General features: G+C 41.8%; 1 protein-coding gene across 2 annotated transcripts in view; it reads left to right on the plus strand.

The window, feature by feature from the left end:
* THRA (thyroid hormone receptor alpha) overlaps positions 1 to 18,693 on the plus strand; it is a 283,605-nt gene that overhangs the window by 142,409 nt on the left and 122,503 nt on the right. For both annotated transcript variants that reach the window (XM_089674381.1, XM_089674382.1), the window contains exon 3: positions 13,519 to 13,755. In XM_089674381.1, coding sequence (XP_089530507.1) covers positions 13,703 to 13,755 — 53 coding nt within the window. In that variant the 5' untranslated portion in view covers positions 13,519 to 13,702. The remainder of the gene's footprint in view (positions 1 to 13,518; positions 13,756 to 18,693) is intronic.

The following is an 18,693-nucleotide window of genomic DNA, read 5'->3' on the forward strand; positions in this document are numbered from 1 at the left end:
TAACCCTTTGATCACCCCGTCACCCAGCCAGTGCCATTAGTACACTGTTAGTATATAGAACTTTTCACTGATTACTGTATTACTGCCACTAGGGACATCAGATAACATCAGGGTTTGTAAGCTCCCCTCCCTGCCAGGGTCAGCTAGCGTTAGATTGCCCACACACTATCACACTTATGCTATAGGTCGCTGATCACCGCCATTACTAGTATAGTATTTGTACGGATCAATATATTGATCATAAACAGAACTATACTAGTGCCTCCTTTGTATAGTGTCCCCAAAAACGCAGTGTTAGCAGGATTGGCCCCATTCACTGCCAGCACTAGCTTTTAGCCCCTCCACTGATTTTTCACGAAAAATTTGTATCAATTGATTGTAGGACAAAGCAATTTATACGCATAACAATACATCGCCATTTACCCAAATTCAGCTCTGGCCAGACAATTTGAATGGAAACCTAGCACGATTTCTGAATTTAAAATGTTTTTGGGCCTAACCCTCAACATGGGCATTACAAAAGAATGAGTTGCGGTCATATTGGTCCACAGACCCAATTCATCTTATGCGCATGTTCTCTGCTGTACATATATTCCCACAAGAACCAGCAACATACTGGTACATTGCTGGACTTTGAGTGGTTATATTGGGATGATGCCTGCAGTTACAGAATACATTTTGACCTAAATTTATGACTGAATTTATTGGATATTTTTTGTAACCGAAAGTAGAAAATATCTTTTTTTTCTTCTAAATTTTATGTATTTTTTCCTTCATATCACAAAAAATAAAAAAAACCCAGTGGTGATCAAATACCACCAAAAGAAAGCTCTATTTGTGTGAAAAAAGGACACAAATTTAGTTTTGGTACCGCATTGCATGACCGCGCAATTACCAGTTGAAAAAGCGCAGTGCCAAATAACAAAAAATGGCCTGGTCAGGAAGGGGGTAAATCTTACGGAAGGCAAGTGGTTAAAGTCTTCAAAAAAGCTTGCTGAAAGCTTTGCAAATGCTTTGTAAAAGCTTGCCGTTCACACTTATACAAGCTGAAACAGGCCTAAGTCTGCTTCAGCCTAATAGCTTAAAGCTTCAGCCAGCACTCTCATTAACATTTATATGCAGGGTTGAATATATTGCACTGTCAGATTAAAGCTGAAGAAAATTGCTTACGTTTTGTTTAACCCCTTGGTGCCGGCGCTTTAAGGGTTTCAGAAGCCGGGGGCAGGGTTTAGGGTCATGTGACCTCCGTGACACACCGTCACGGTGGTCACATGATCAGGAAAGGTCCCGATCGATAGAGGAGATCGGGACCTTTCTATGAGTACCGGACATGGGTGCTTGGAGCACGCAGGGCGTGCGCTCTCAGCACATATGTTTTCCTTAATTGCACGCAAATGTGCGGCCGCTTGGCGTCAAGGCCCAGATGCCGGGAAGCCGCACATTTTCATGCGGCCGACACCAAGAGGTTAAATACTTACTGAAACTTTTGCTCTTCAGACCAACCCTCCCATCCTTTCCTCCCTTCCCCATACAGTAGCAGTGTCCCACTTGGTGTTTACCCTGATAAATTGTGCTAACTGAACTGAATGCCTTATCAGCAGTTATTCATCCCATATCTGACGGCTCAGTTCCATGTTTTAAAATGATATTAAAGGTTTTGCTTGTTTTTTTCTTAAAATAATAAACATGTTATACTTACCTGCTCTGTGCAATGGTCTTTTTACAGAGCAGCCCAGATCCTTCTCTTCTGGGGTCCCCCGACTCTCTGGACTGTACCCCCGTCCAACCTCATCTGTGCTCGTGCCCAAGCCCTGCACTGTGTGTCCATAAAATACGCTCCTCAACACTGGCTCTAATTACTATTGACTCCCACAGCTGTATCTGAGACCATGAGGAGCGAGAGCCGAGACAACTTTGGCACTTATGCACATCCCTGAATTGAGATTGGGCTCAGGTATGTATTTAGAGGGGGCTGCGAGGGGGAAGCTTCATGCAAAAGATTTTTACCTTGCTGCATAGAATGCAGTAAGGTGAAAAACCTTCTGCCTTTACAACCACTTTAAGTCCCTCATAGAAAGCATGAATTGGCCAAAATTCAACTTGTGAGTGACCCTGTAAACACCACTCAGGTGCCAGGTGATAATAAAACGTCATCTATAAAACATCAGTTTGAAAACATATGAACTTAAAAAAAGCAGAATAAAATAAGGCTTTCCCAAAACTATTCTTTGTTCCTTTGAAAGCAACCCTGTTTGCTTTATTAAAAAATGCCATACCTGCAAAAAAAGCATAGGAATATCTACAGGTAATTCTCTTTCTGCCCTCTCTTCTGAACATCGCTTCACTGGAGCATAATCCTCTGGCAAAATAAACTTTGAGAAAGTGACATAGTCACTTTGAAATAGCTTGTTGGTGGGGGTTCCGAGGAGGGCATACTTGTCAATGAACAGCCTCAAGCAATTATAGAGGATTTCTTCTTTTGGCTATGAAAATTATAAACGTGTTAAATTATTTAAAAAGAATAATTAAGATTCCTGTTAAATTAATTAAAGAAAAAAAGAAAATTTTTCTAGTTGAGTGTTTTGCAACTTTGTTATATTCCTTTTTGAAAGTCAGGGTTTACTCAAATACTCTTTGGTATAGGTACATTTATTATTGGGAGACACTATTTGTATATAAAAGTCAGTAATGATGAACTTGCATCATGTATATATTTCTCCATCCAAGCTAGTGTGAATGAAAGAATCTTCCCTGCTGACTATTATTTTCTGACAGCCAGAACCTGCTGCTGTCAGAATACCTGAACAGAGATGGCATCTGATTGGATGCAGGCACTCTTTGGTCAACAATTTTTCACCCAGCTTCTTAGTTTTGAAATTGACTTACCTCAAGCCAGGTGGTGCTGACAGGACCGCCCGCAGCATAAAATGTCTATGGCAGCTAAGAAGCAGAAGTACCCATGAACCCATCAGAAGTATCCCCTGGAATATACACGGCACGGTTGTTGAATAAAAAATAAAAACAAAAATTTGAGGGTTACATTGCTGGGTTTTTTTTATTATTTATTTTAGTGTTTATGAATGTACACAAACAAGGCTGCTGCCTGGTATTAAAGTGTAAGGCTTTGTGCATACAGCCAGGTATAGCTGCCCATTCGCCTTGGCAAAATGCAGATTCTTTGGTCGTTTTGCATGTTTGAGATCTCCCCAAAGTGACTCGATGATAATACGGTCAGGAGACTGGGTCAACTTGGCCTTGGCATGGAGTCGTTGCTGTGCTGGAAAGTCCAAAAGCATCCCATGGGCAACATCACTGAGCCACCACCATGCTTCACAGTGGGGATGGTATTCTTGTTGCTATAGACCTTGTTTACCCCTCTCCAAACATAGCGTGACCATAAAGCTCTATTTTGATCTCGTCACTCCAGATTACAGTGTACCAGAAGATGTGAGGTGTGTCAAGGTGTTGACGGACATATTGTAACTGGGATTTTTTGTGGCATTGGTGCAGTAAAGGCTGGTTGTTGGCAAATCGACCATGCAGCTCATTTTTGTTTAAATATTGTGGTTTTGCGCTCCTTGAAATGACACTTGTCTTTTTCCAGATCAGAATTTATTTCTCCTGAGGTTACCTGTGGGTTTTTCTTTGTATTCCGAATAATTCTGGCAATTGTGGCTACAACCTTTCTTTGTCTACCTGACTTTGGCTAATAAGTGACTGAATGTTACTGACTGGCATATTCAAGGCTTTTGATATCTTTTTATAAAATTCCACTACCTTGTTACGCAAGTCTTTTGACTGTTCCTTTCTGTTCCCTATGGCTCAGTGCATCCATGTGAGAGCTAAAAAACGCATTGACTGTTTATACACAGACAATAACTGAAATTAAAAAAAAAAACAAAGATGTGGGAAATTAACCTTTAATTGCCATTTTACCCTGTGTGTTTCAATTTGTGTGTCTGTACCAAGGCCAACCATTCCAGGGTATGTAAACGTCTTTTCAAACCTGTCTGTTATCTTTAGGATTTAAAAAAGAGCCAAGCAACGATGTATTCATAAATGGCTTCATATGATCACTCTCCATAAGTACAGAGTTTGGCAAATGCCATGGCAACTAGAAATGGCATCCTGTCAGGGCAAAATTGCGTTCCATTGACCTCAATGCAAATCCCCTCCCATTGACTTCAGTGCAAAAACGCCTCCCATTGACTTCAGTGCAGGATTACCTCCCTTTGAATTCAGTGCAAAAACTCCTGTCAATAGCAATCCTTTGTGAACACTTATCTCCACATGCCACTCTACTCTATCACTTGAGAGTCTGGAACGCACTGCTAAAACTTGCCGAGAACCCTTTTCATAGTGGCACACAAAACACAATGCATGTGGATCACATCTGTGTGAACCACCTCAATAGGAACACATAATATCTAGCCTGTCATGTGAATCTGTGAGTTTGGAAATTGCATATATGTGAACCAGAGCAGCTCCATTCACACCTGTGCGTTTTTGGATTGCGGCAGCATCACTGTGATTGTAAAATGTAGGTTCAGGTGCCATTTTTTTCAATGGCACCTAAAACGTGGTGTGGTTTTGTGTGAATGTCGCACAACAAATCACATTGCGTGAAGCTATGGGCCTTGTCACCCAAAAGCTGCCTTTCTCTTGGTGCTGACAACCCACGCTATGCTATAAAGAAAAAAAACTGGATCCTAATTTTTGTAGCTGACCCCTAGATTCAAAGGAAATTTGTCAAGCCCTGCTTAAGTAAAATAGTTTTTGGGCATGATCATTCATATTTTCAATATTTTCATTTTGCGATTTCTGCCAGGGTGTGCAAGCTTTTGAGCACAACTGTGTATCTGTGCATTAGATCTAAATGAGGGCCAATGATGGAGAAGCATTGGGATTTGGTGCAGGAGAAGGACTCGCCCTCCCTAAAAGGCATAGTAGTGGAAAACGAAGCTGCCGAAGGGTTTTGCGTAACCTATCACCCTCTTGCTGGTGAATGCCCGCAGTGATTGTAAGGCTGGATTGTCTGCAGCACATCACACTGCTGCAACGTGGGTGCATTGCCCACTACAGTTATTATGCACTGGAGTGTTGCACATTACCGCAGTGCACAGTTTGTATACACAAGCTACAGTAGCAAGCAAACTGCACTGACATGAACTCCTGCTTTCAAAGACAATGGATCACATTTTTCATGTGCCACACATGCATTTACACTGTGTTTAGTGATGTGTTTGCATGTGAACACCACTCTGTTGCCTAAACTACTCAGCTATCAGTCACTGAGCTTGAGATACCTCCACTGCTTTAATGTGAATTGGGAATTTATCCATTATATTTATATTTGATTGCTGATTTGGCTCTTGTGTGATCTTGATAAAATGCTGCTTGGCAAATGTCAGCCATGAATGTAGCATACATCGGATACCTGCCGAAAAAGCCTATGGCTACATTGCTGCCTCTTTATAGATATATATAGAGATAAGTGTTAGCTTTTATTCTTTTGCCAAGGAATTTTAATCAGATCTATGGTGCATTATTGAATGCCCACGTTACTTTGTGAAAATGTCAAGTGTGAGCTGGTGTATTGCCTGAGCACCAACTGACAAGAGTGATCCGTGCTTAGCTGTATTGTTAAAGTCTAGGCAGTCTTACTGCTGCATACAGCTATGTGTTCTACACACTACTGATGAAGGCCAGAAATCCAGAAACAGGTGTTTTTTAGTTACAATACGTGTCTCTGTAATTGTAGGCTGTATCTGTGCTGTAAAAAAATAAAAAAAATATTTTCTTGTCTTGAAAAGTAGAGTAATATGAATAAAAAATAAACCTTTCCTAGGGAAAATGCTGCTCTAGGCTCATTTCAGTGTTGGTCACATGAACAAAAGCCTACGCTTTTGGTCACATGATCTGTTTGCTAATGAATATCAGCTAATCTAAACTCTGACCATCCCCTTCAACGGAGATCACATGACTAAATGCCTAGGCCTTCAGGCTTCTGTCTGTTTTTGAAAGGGGGCCTGAAGAAGAATTTTTTTACCAAGTGTTTCTGCTCTTCTATTACTCTTTAATATCAATCCTGAACTAGGCTGTTGGCCTGATGCTTGCCATAGATTTTAGTTTGAACATTCGTACAAAAAATCTCATCAGTACATTTGATAATGCCATCAGAGACTTGATGAATTTCGTTCAAAAGTCATTCTCAATTTTTCTTTGCTTTTAACGTTTGATTTTGGGATTAATGGAATTTTCAGAATGAAAGCCACATTCCAGGTTAAAATTTCGTTAGTTCGAGAAACATTTTCTACACTGTACCTTTGATTTTTCTCATCACTATGATCACTAATTTGACCCCATTAACTATTAGAAAAGTAAATAAAAATTCCAAAAACACATTTTTTTGGAACAAAGTTCTTTCTGTGTGTGGTCAGCTTAAATTTATGTAGTTAGATGTAGTTATGTTGATAGAAATGGCTTTTTTCCAGAGTGCCTACCCCACAGGGGTTGATTTACTAAAACTGGAAAGTGCAAAATCTGGTGCAGCTGTGCATGTTAGAGAATCAGCATCTACACTTGTTCAATTAGGCTTTGACAAAAGGAAGCTGATTGATTTCTATGCAAAGCTGCACCAAATTTTGCACACTCCAGTTTTAGTAACCCTATAGTCTTGTTTTGTATGTGTGTATGATCTTTCTCATTGCTTGTTCTCTTGGTGTTCTGAAATCCTAATACTGGGTATTCTTGTCTGTACCTGATTAATGCACATTTTTGTTGTTTTTGCAATTTTATGTCTTACTAGTTTCTACAAAACCGCTTCTATACCTGCAATTGATTTTCAGCAGATTTAGAAAGACATTTCTGAAGGTGGAGTAAAAAAATTCCTTTGCAAGAGATTTTCATCCACATTTTATTCCCTAAAATGAATCCGTTTCTTTGTACCTAAAATATCTTTCTAAAGACTCTTTAGTGTTGCACCCCATACAGAGCTTAATTAGACTGAGTCTTCTATTTTGCCTTCCCATTAAAGAGCTTTAACAAGGAGGTGATTAGGAGGCAGTGGTCCTGTATACTCTCATAATAAGGCTTATTAGTGGATCAATTAAATAACACTAGTGTTGCCCTTAACAACCAGTTAGGTGCGGGCTTGCATTTTCTGACATGCACTGGGATATCAGCTGAATTTTGGTTACTACAGGCAATGTAAAGTCTTCATGTCCCACCAAAGTTTATTTAACTTTGCGTTCTATGCAAATAAAATGACTGGTATTCAGTCAGCACTGTATAGTGATGCAGAGATTTAAAAGGTTAGTTCACCTTTTCCAAAAACTTCCCATGCAGATAAGGGATGCCTATAGATAAAAACAAACTTAAAATATTACATAGTTAGTCTGGATGAAAAAAAAGACAAAAGTCCATCCAGTTCAACCATTAAAAAAAAAAAAAATTATAATCCTACACCCACAGTTGATCCAGAGGAAGGCAAAAAAAACCAGCAAAGCATGATCCAATTTGCTCCTGCAGGGAAAAAAATCCTTCCTGATCCCCCGAGAGGCAATCGGATATTCCCTGGATCAACTTTACGTATAAATGTTAGTATCCAGTTATATTCTGTGTATCTAAGAAAGAATCCAGGCCTTTCTTAAAGCAAGCCACTGAGCTGGCCAGAACCAACTCTTGAGGGAGTCTATTCTACATTTTCACAGCTCTCACTGTGAAGAAACCTTTCCATGTTTGGAGATTAAATTAATTTTTCTTCAGATGTAAAGAGTGCCCCCTTGTCCTCTGTGATGACCTCAGGGTGAATATCTCTACACCAAGTTCACTGTATGAACCACTGATGTATTTATACATGTTGATCATATCCCCCCTTAATCTCCTCAAGAGAGAATAAATTCAGTTCCTCTAATCTTTCCTCATAGCTGAGCTCCTCCATGCCTCTTATCAGTTCGGTTACCCTTCTCCAGTTCCCCAATGTTCTTTTTGTGAATTGGTGCCCAAAACTGAACTACATATTAAAGATGAGGTATGTGCAGCTGTGTAGCTTTGCCTAAAGTTGAGTAATGTCCTTGCTATAGGTGTATGCCATTTATGTACCTCCTGAAGGCTGACCAAAAAACTCTGAGGAGGCAACATCCCGTCCTGCCTTGTTACTTAGACACTCCCAGCTATTACAGCTCACCCCAACCATTACAGGAGGAAACTCTGAAACCCCCACACATTTGTGGTCCACTATCTCATCACTGAGCTCAGATCTAATGCAACAGGGAAAAGAGAGAGCATGTAAGAGGATTTTGAATTGGCTGGGATTGTCTTAATGTCCTAGCAACAAGACAAGTCCCAGAGATGGCATCATCCTGTTCTTTTTTGGCTAGGCTTTAGGAGGTACATAAATGGCCTATACCTACAGCAAGGGCATGAGTCAATTTTACCTGCATAGGCAGTTTTTTTGGTTAAGGTGATCTAACACTTTAAGTCGCTGGTAAAGATTGCAAGAACTGGTGTTTGAAAACTAAAGGAAGAACACAGTGGAAGTGTTACCCATGACCACCATTAAAATTAAAATGGTTTTCCACGTTTTATAGTTTCATATGTATTAAGGTTAAAAATATATAAGTCGGGACGAGACAGGGTTGCCCCCTATCCCCAGCGCTCTTTGTCCTGGCGCTTGAGCCGCTGGCTTTGGCGCTTCGGACCGATTGCAATGTATCGGGGGTTCCTTACACGGGACAGGAATTCAAACTGAACCTTTTTGCGGATGATGCCCTCCTGACTCTTACTAACCCCCTGACGACGCTTCCTAATTTGCAACAGGTTCTTGAGCGCTTCTCTTTGATTTCGGGTCTCCGTATCAACTTGGATAAGACTGTCGCCCTCAATATTACTTTGGCTTCAGATTTGGTTTCGCGCCTACAATCCCACTTCCCTTACAAATGGGCTTCCTCTGCAAATTATTATCCATTGCTTAGCTCTCTATCCTCTCTTATGCATTCTTGGCAATTTCCGCACCTGTCTTGAATAGGACGGGTTAATTCGGTGAAAATGACCATCTTGCCGAAATTGTTGTATTATTTTCGCACACTCCCGGTGCGGGTTCCCCCTCATTTTCTTCGGTTGCTTCAGGCGAAGTTAATGCGTTTTATCTGGGCTGATAAGCACCCCAGAGTATCCAAAAGTACGCTTTTTGCCCATAGACTTCAGGGTGGTCTTGGGGTGCCTAATGTGACTAAGTATTATCAAGCGAGCCAGATTGCCCCGCTGTCTATGTTGCACGCCTCTTCCGACGCCCCCCTCTGGGTCCTGTTGGAACTACCTAATTGTGCCCCTATCGCACTGTCGACGCTTCTATGGCTTCCCCCTGCCCTGCGCCCTATGGCACTGAGTCCGATGTTACTTCATGGTCTACAAGTTTGGGACTCGGTACGTTACTTTGGTGGTCTGATGTCACCTTTTCTGCCTTTGCTCCCAATTATTAACAACCCTATTTTCCCGCCGGGTTTGGATCACCCAGGGGCGTTTTGGTGGGTGACTAATGGTTTTTTGCAGGTGCGACACTTTTTGATTTTTCGGTCCTTTCCCACCTGGGACTCTCTTCGGGAATCCCGGAATATCCCCCCAGCTGAATTTTTTTGATATTTTCAATTGCGACACTGGCTGCTCTCGCTGCGGGGTACTTCTGCGTTCCTGTTCCAGAAATCTGCCTTTGAACAGCTCTGCCAACAGCGTCCGGGCGCTCCGGGCCTTATATCCCTTCTTTATGCAGCTCTGAACAGACGCTCGTCGCATACTTCTCTTTCATATGTTGTTCAGTGGGAGCGCGACCTGGGAGTGGCTGTGGATCCGGAGGACTGGAATAAGGCCTGGTCACTCGTAGCTAAATGCTCATTTAATACGACCACACTGGAGGCAGCCTATAAGGTATTGTTTCGTTGGTACTGGGTTCCGGCTCGGTTGGCCCGGGCTAACCCTGCCTGTAGTGATCAATGTTTTCGGGGTTGTGGTCATCGTGGTGATGTATTACATATCTGGTGGTCATGCCTGAGACTGTTTCATTTTTGGTCTCGTGTATTTGGCCTCCTTTTCACCTTGTTCCATCTCTCCATACACCGGGATGCTCGGTATGCCTTGCTTCATTGCCCCATACCGGGCCTCTTGGCTCACCAGCAGAAGTTGGCTTCCTATCTGTTTTTATCCGCCACTAGAACAATTGCTCAGGCCTGGAGGAGTCCGTTTGTCCCTCTTCAGGGGGTGCGGGATCGTATGACCACTATGATGCTCAACGAACAGATGTCGAGTATCCGCAACGACTCCCAACGTAAATTTTTGAAAATATGGGAGCCGTGGTTGCAATATGCCCTTCCCTCACTCCCCCCGGCTAGTCTGGGGATGCAATGGCGTTCGGTATTGGCGCTCTTGAATCCCTGCTCTTTGCCCCCCCCCCTTTTTTTTTTCTTTTCTATTTTCTTTTTTCTCTCTCTCTCTGTTTTTGGTGTGACTGGACAGCTGCATTTAGTTGTTATAATCAGTTACATTAATGTTTTGTAACTTATGTGCCATTGATAGCCCCTGCGTGGGCGTACCTTTTGCCCTGTTGGCATTAGAGCATTGTTTTTCCCTTTTTTTTTTATTTTACATTTTGTTTATCTGTGCAATTGATAGCCCCTACGTGGGCGTGTTTTATTGCCTCTGTTTATACTGTTTAAAAAATTTAATAAAAACCATCGAAATAGAAAAATATATAAGTCATCCAGTTCAACCAAATCTAAACCGGAATGAAAACCACCTGATATGACATCTAGCAATGACTGGCGGGTTCTTGTCACTCAGAGCTGTTCTTGCGAGTGTGTGCAAGTAATGCCAGAAGTTACCTAGTTAAACTGAAAGAAAATGTCCACTGAGTTCAACTAAAAGGCTCAACTAAATAACTTAAAAACATTGCATCCTCAGAACCCTAAACCTACAACTGATCTGGAGGAAGGCAAAGTCACCCTGAGAGGTTAATGCTTATTCTGTGGAGGGATGATTACTGAAGAGTGATTGTACATAGACTGCAGGCAGGTCACTGAAGGTTTAAAGTTTAGATTGCCACTTTTTTTGGGAAAAAATATCAACCTTATGAGCTCTTTTCTATTTTGGTAACAAGCCCCATTTTAATGGCTTGGACTGTAAAATACTGGCCAAGTTGCAACCTAGATTATGTGCATGCTCTATTGGTGTTTAAACTGTCTGAAGAGCCCTGTGTACTGTAGGGGCCATCTAAATTCTGGCATGAATAGCAGTACAGGAAGTGTGTGCTGGATACAGGGAAAAGATCAGCGTGTGTGCACACTGCAATTTCCTTTGCAAAGTGAAACATCGTATGTGGTTCTAAAGGCTTAAGGTTTTTTACCTTCATGCATTCTATGCATGAAGATAAAAAAACTTCTAGGTGCAGCTCCCCCCTTATACTTACCCGAGCCCCATCTCGATCCAGCGATTTGCATAAAAGTGGCAGCTCTCTCGAGTTTCCCTCTCCTCATTGGCTCCCACTGCTGTCAGTCCAAGCCAGTGAGCCAATGAGGAGAGAGCAGGGGGGGCACACTCCATGTGTAAATGGACCCACAGAGCATGGCTTGGGAGCAAGTCTGCTTGAGTGCCACCATAGCAGGCAGCTTGCTATTGGGGGCGCTCAGCAGGGGGGAGGAGCCAGGACCACCAGCAGGGGACCCTAAAAGAAGATAATCAGAGTTGCTCTGTGCAAAACTATTGCACAGAGCATATACAAGGGGAAAGTCCTGTCTGTGTGCCGCAGGTGGGATCTCACTGGGGAAAGGCCTATCTCTGTGCTGGAGGTTGGATCTCACTGGGAAAAGGCCTATCTCTGTGCTGGAAGTTGGCTGTCACCGGGGAAAGGCCTGTCTGCTTGCTTGAGGTGGGATCTCACTGGGGAAAGGCCTATCTGTGTGCTGGAGGTTGGATCTCACTGGAGAAAGAACTTTGTGTGCTGGAGGTTGACTGTTAGCGGGGAAAGGTCTGTCTGCGTGCTAGAGATGGGATCTCTCTAGGGAAAGGCCTTTCTGTGTGCTGGAGGTGGGATCCTAAAGTCAAGCCTGGAGGCAGAATCCCCCAGTAACCGTAAAAAATTGGAGTGCACAACTTTTATTAGATGAGATAGTTTAGGATTAATAGCCAGTTATGTGTATTTAGAAACACATCCAGCTCTATTTGTGCAAACTACTGTGTTGGCTACAGCTAGTTCCTGCAGAAGACCACATTTTCATAGCTTTTTTTTTTTTTTTCTTTTATAGAGTAAGGGAGGGATTTTAACCCCTGTCATTTTGTTTTTTTAACCATCTGTGGCCAATTGCAGAGATTTCCCTTCACTTTCTAGCCCACAGCCAAAATGAGAATAGGAGGAAATGCCTCCAAAGAAGTGAGGGAATCCTTGGTTGTCACCTGGGTCACCAGAACTAACGTCCCATTAGAAGATATCCTTTCTGTTCCTGTTCTGGTGGCAGCCCAAAATTCAGTATTTTCTTTCACTCTTGGTAATCATGGTAAACAGGACAAATAGAAGGGATAAATGTGGGTTACATACAACAATAAAAGCTGACAGGTGTCCTAATCCCTCTCTAATCTATCCAAAACGAAAGAAAAAAGTTTTACCTTTAGTTAAACTTTTAAGTAAACCAAGTTTACTTTGGACCATTTATGTATTTTTAAAAGGTTATCATATTTCCCCCTAATCGCTTTTTCTCAGGGAAGATTAAAGTAGAAGGGACTTATGAAGTAATGTCATTTTTACATGACAGGCCTGAAAGTGAATTCCCATCCCTGCACGTTCAAAGCAAAAACCCAACCTTTTGCTGCACCAGAACACCCACCAGTGAATTCTCCTTCCCCTTACCAGTGCAGGGCTGGTTGTCTGGTTAATATGTTAAGCTCATAGGAATGACTTGAGCTGAGTATTAAGTACAGGTAGGAAGAATTTAGTCAAGCCTCCTACATTTTACAAGTCTGACATGTAATAACAGCAGTACCCAATATCCTTTTGTAGAGGGTAATTTGTATTCAAGAAGCATTCCCTGAAATCTCCTTACCTGTAATCGGGATCATCAGTGACTGACGGCAGAGCTGTTCCTCTATAAGTCATTGTGTTACTTTGAAATTGATTTTAGAGCTTCTTTTTATATCACATCTGCATCATGATCAGCTCAGGCACCTTAAGGTCAGAAACATAAGACTTACTTTCTGACTTTCATAGACCTCTGATATGAGACTTTCATTGGGGTCAGCTGGAGAAAGTTGAAGAAAAAAAAAAAGTACTTTCGTGATATGATTGATTTAATAAGGCCCAGCACCCAAATTTGCTGAGCCTTCCGCTAAGCCTGATCACAGCATGGAAAATTAAGTGATAATAAGCATAAACTATACATTATAATCCGCTTTGTTCTGTATATATTTATAGTTATAGTTCATAACTGCAGATTGATGCATGGAAATCATCATTTTTTTTCTGCTTTTGTCTTTCAGGGGGCCCCTTAGGAAACGAGGCCCTATCTCTATGTCCCCCTCTGAGTGAGGAGGGGATGGTCTGTCCAGGGAAGGCGTAGAACCTGCCTCCATGTGAACACGGCGGTGTCCCATGAACATCGGGCAGCTGGGGGCGGAGCCCGCCTTGGTCTCTTCTGATTGGTTCTGGATGGAATTACGTTGAATGGACCAGAATCTTAGCGGGCTGGACTGCTTGTCAGAGCCAGATGAAAAAAGGTAAAATGCTCCATACTTTGTTAGTCACTTGAGTTTGCTTCTCCAGGGCTGTGAATGGAATGCATGTGTCAGATCTGGAATGCAGGTTATTTTCACACTAGATCAGTTACTTCATGATTTTTATATGTGAGCTGGAGTTTCTGGAGTGTCTGTACACCCAAGACAATTTCCCATCATCAAGAACTGTTCCGAGCCCTACAGACATTTCATCTGCATTTATAAATGTACATTTGAGAAGCTGGCTTGCTGTGCTGTAAAACTCAATAGCCAAAGGCAAAGATTAAATACAAAACACGCCACCTAGTGGATATCTGAAGCAGACCCTTATTTACAGCAACTCTGTATCAGGCAAGCATGTACCTGTAAAGAAAAGAAAGAATACTTTATTTTCCTGTTGCCTGCACCACTAAGCTCTGTTCCGATTGGGAGATACGGTCTCCCAAAGTCTACTGGCAAACCAACAGCTTTAGAAGTGTTAATATCCTGGGTCTCCTGCAGTTCTCGCTGTTTCTTTACACTGACCTTTACATCAATACTGGAGACAGCAGTGACATGGAGGTCATCAGGAGAAACCACTGAGAGCTGTGGGGGACCTTAGAGGTCAATACTCATGGGTAGTGTGTAGCATAATAGCCAGGCATCTAGTATTTTCACAAGAAGACTAGCAATGGAAATCGTTAATATTTTTTTCACGTTGGGTTAACATTAAGAAAATTGTACAAAAAGTGTTTACCTCTCCTTCTGAAAAGACTAGTTGTATGGCCATTGTGCTAAACCAATACTTCTGATTCACTGACAAGTATGCAGGTCAGGATTTCTGACGGCTCCTTGACTTTACAGACTCTTTGCTTATTACAATTCACTATGTCATAAACTATTAAATACAGGGGCAGCCAGGCAGTTTGCATTTTCAGAAAAAGGTCAGTAATGGCAGTCTCCATATTTCCGTCAGTAGAGGTTTTTGTAAGGGGCATAAATGGCATCAAGGCAGCATAAAAGATTGTAAGAACATGGGTGACTGCAAACATTTCAGGATCTTACCAGAATGTTTTAAAAGTGGAACACTAGTGAGCAATACTCTTCAGCACACAGCTCATTGTGCATGCAGTAATCAGAGCAAGGAATTCTGCTGACAATTCCTGCTGTTCCTTATAGTATTCAGTTCCAGAGAAGAACATGGAGGCTACAATTATTGATCTCCTTATAAATATGCTATCTGCCTGGCTGTCCTGCTGACTCTTTGGCTGCAGTACTTTTTGTGTCTCTGACTCAGAACTAGTATTTAGATTAGGAAAGTCCTATGTGGAATACTTGCTCTGGTGTAGTAACTCAGAGTCAATGTGACAGCCAGGCAGCTAGCATTTTTTTAGGCAGGTCAGCCGATCATACTTCATGTTCAAAAAGTAAATGATGCATCCTCCCCGAAAGACACATTGTGTGATGCACCTTTAGCGTTAGGGATTGTAAGTAAGATAAATACCTTACACCTCATTCTGTGGCAGCTGACTCATCGGTCTTTTCGTCTCCTGGCTCAGAATGTGGTTTGACTTTCAGTGTCATCATTTACAGTACAGGACCCCTGGTCCTACATTGTATGCAATAACGGCAATGAGAGGGAAATCAAACGACTAGTTAGGCAAAGTGACTTTGGGGAACTGGTCATCCAGCAGAGAGGAAACCTGTGGGGCCATTGCATAAGGTAAGTAATGCGAAATGAGCCGTATATCCAGTATGAATGGAAGTGGGGGCCCTATCATTATTTATTCTTGCTGAATGTCCAGAGAACTGTGGGGTAAGAGGAGGCAGAGCTTACCCAAGAGTGTGCTGTCATGTTTGTGCTGGGAAATATACTTTCCTCATCCAGGTTTAGAGATGTAGAAATAGGTACCTGTGATTGTTAATATTTTAAAGTAACTTTTTTAATGTACAGTATGCCACTATTTTATAAGATAGAATTAAAAGCAACAATGGTGTAAGTTACCTATAGTAGCCAATACAGTTTTCATCTGTCATGTCACCTTTCAGATTAGACTAATTAGGTCAATGAAAATAATTGCCAATTGGCTGCTGTGGGTTGCTGTGCTTACTATAGGTGGCTACCACAGTAGTAACCTGAAAAAAATATACTTATTTACGTTGAAGCTTTTTAAAGAAAGCATTCAGTAAGTTTTTGTCTGCTTGAAAATGACTGAAGTCATACTGTGCTTGTGCCAATTCCCACCATTCCATCATTATGACATACGTGTAGTAATGTAAGCTACTTTTGGATCATAGGAGCAGAGCTGTTTAGTTTTTGGTTGGGATCTGCTTCTATATCATATGTAGAATCTGCAGGCAAAGGTTTGAACTTTTTTAACATTCTCCCAAATGTGTATATGTAATTGTTACATGGTGGAGTAATAGGTGGAGGGCCCTATAAATATGTTTTTTTTTTTTGCTGAAAGATTTATTTTCTTCTTGGGCTAGAGGTACAATATAGGGTTGGTTTAGATACAAAAAGAACTTGGGACGCTGGAGCTATATAAATGTTTGGCGGTCTGGATGTGCCTCTATAAAAACATTTACCTTACTAGAATAAGTTTTGTATGTGGAGGTTAAAGTATACCAGCCACTTCAGCTTCTGAAAACTGAACTAGGGTTAGGCAACATATGGATTGTCTGAATGACTGTCTTTTACTAAGAGGAAGGAACTGTTGTAATTACATGTTGGCTTATTTCTGCAAATCACAGTGACAGGAGGCATCGTTCTGAGCTGTCAGACGGCTTGAAGGCACTCTATTTCTATTTTGCCAGTGCAAGATTACTGCATGCGTAGCAACAGCTAACACTTGCAGGTTTATAGGCTTTATATACGGATATACAGTAGTATTCCTTTACAGTATCATGGCTTTATATACTTGCCAGTAAAACCCTCTGCTGCTGAAAACAAAGGTCGAATCACATTGCAACCCTTCTTGTGTTATTGTAGTGTGCTTATCTTCACTTTAGGCCCCTAAGGCAACCTGCCGCTTGCTGTACGACAGTTCAATACAAGCTTTGAAAATGTAGGTGGCTTGAGAATCATTAATTTCATGCCAGTGCACGGCGTCATGTTCGCATCTCAGCATGCTCTGAAGTCCAACAGGCTAGAAGCATGGAATGAATTGTCACCAGGCAATTTATAATTCTTATTTATGTGGGGCTAACATATTACACAGTGCTTTACAGAGAAACCCAAAGTCACTTATTCATGCCGTAGAGTATCACTAACTAAACCTAAAATCTAAAGATAAATCTCCAAATTTGGCATCTTGCACTTTAGGACTGTTGGTAATCTAGAGAATTGCCCTCCCTCATCTATTAAACATGGTTCAAAACTAATTTTAAAGTGGACCAAGCATCTATTTTTTGTTAATGCTGTTTCTTAAAAGTACCTGAAGCTGACTTAGTTTCAATCTGTTGTAACTCCCTACACAGTAGAAGTAAAACTATAGACATGGGAGGGTCTGCATTAAGAGCCAGCAAAGTGTGTTGCAGTGCATGTGGACTGACAGTGACCATGCTGACAGGAGGAATGCAAAGGGATGATTCATCTGTATGCTACTGCTCTGTCTCTGAAGACCTCTTTATCCAGGTCATGGTGTAGCTAGTAGTAGTTGGTCTCATTCAACTAGACTTGTTTTGTAATGTATCATAGCGTCTCTAGGCCACACGTGTTCAGGCATGGTTGTTTGATGTATATAGTCTCTTGCAAACTAGTTGTCCTCTCTATCCAAAATGTGCACCTCTCTTCCTTGAAAGAATGTCCCTTTTCCTTGAAGTTTAGGAAGACTGTTAAATTCTGGCCTGTAAAATTTAACATTCTATATTGGGCCATTCTTTGTTGAGAGGATGCTTTGACTCTCCAATACATATGCTTCACTATACTTAACTGCATGACTAGATCACTCTTTGTATGCTGTTTCTCCCCTTTTTCGGTAGTCCAGTATTTTTGCTTGACCTTGTGGATGTTTTTAACGAAAGCCCGGTCTGGCACAACATTTCAAAGTCCTGAGATGGTTGCTGTTCTTTCACTGTGCAATGATAGGCTGCCCAGAATGGACTTTCAGTAAACACTGCGGGAGCAATCACAGTGCTTAGTGCAGCTCACGCATGCGCAATGGGCAACCAGCTGTGAAGCCGCAAGCAGTTAAGATGCCCCCATGAGGTGAGCGCAACGCTGGATCCGGAGACAGGTAAGTGTCTGTTTATTAAAAGTCAACAGCTAAAGTTTTTGTAGCTGCTGACTTTTCATTTTTACAGAAACGACTGGAGCTCCTCTTTCAGCTTTCAGTACATGTTTAGTAACATGTAAGTGTAACACTTACAGGTATTACCTCTCACAGAGATTGCAGTGATACCTCTCATAATGCTTTTAGGTGCTTTTCTCTCCAGAAGTATAGCCCCATCTTTGTTTAGTCACTATCCACAATTGGCATCTACATGCTGGACTAAGATGCTGGCTCATATAAATCCTTGTCTGTGCAGTTCTTGACTGTGTTCTCAAATATCTGACACAGAGCAACCCCTGCTGCAGCCTCTCTTCTTCAGATTAAGAGAAGTATTGCTAATTTTTTCATACTTCTACTTTGGGTCACAGGAGTACATTTCCTTTTGTTCTCTAGTGACCCAGAGTTGTGCCAAATACAGTAAGGATCCTGATAATATTGTCGGGATCCACTCATCTGCCTTATTGTCAGCTGGCTCTGCCTTTTGGGGCACAGCTGAGAGCTGGAGCCAGCTGCACCTGTCCCCTCACCAGCCTGGATGCTAGAGGAGCAGAATGGACAGCAGTGGCTGATAGTTGCTGTTCTCAGTTGCAAACAGACCAAGAACTGATTACTCAGCTGTTAATTGATCGCTCAGTTCTTGGAACCCATGTGGGACAGCTGCAGTGTTACACTGATGTTGCAGCAGCAT

The sequence above is a fragment of the Staurois parvus genome, unplaced genomic scaffold (assembly GCF_062004578.1).
Source record: "Staurois parvus isolate SC_StPar_1 unplaced genomic scaffold, SC_StPar_1.0 ptg000151l, whole genome shotgun sequence".
Lineage (NCBI taxonomy): Eukaryota > Metazoa > Chordata > Amphibia > Anura > Ranidae > Staurois > Staurois parvus.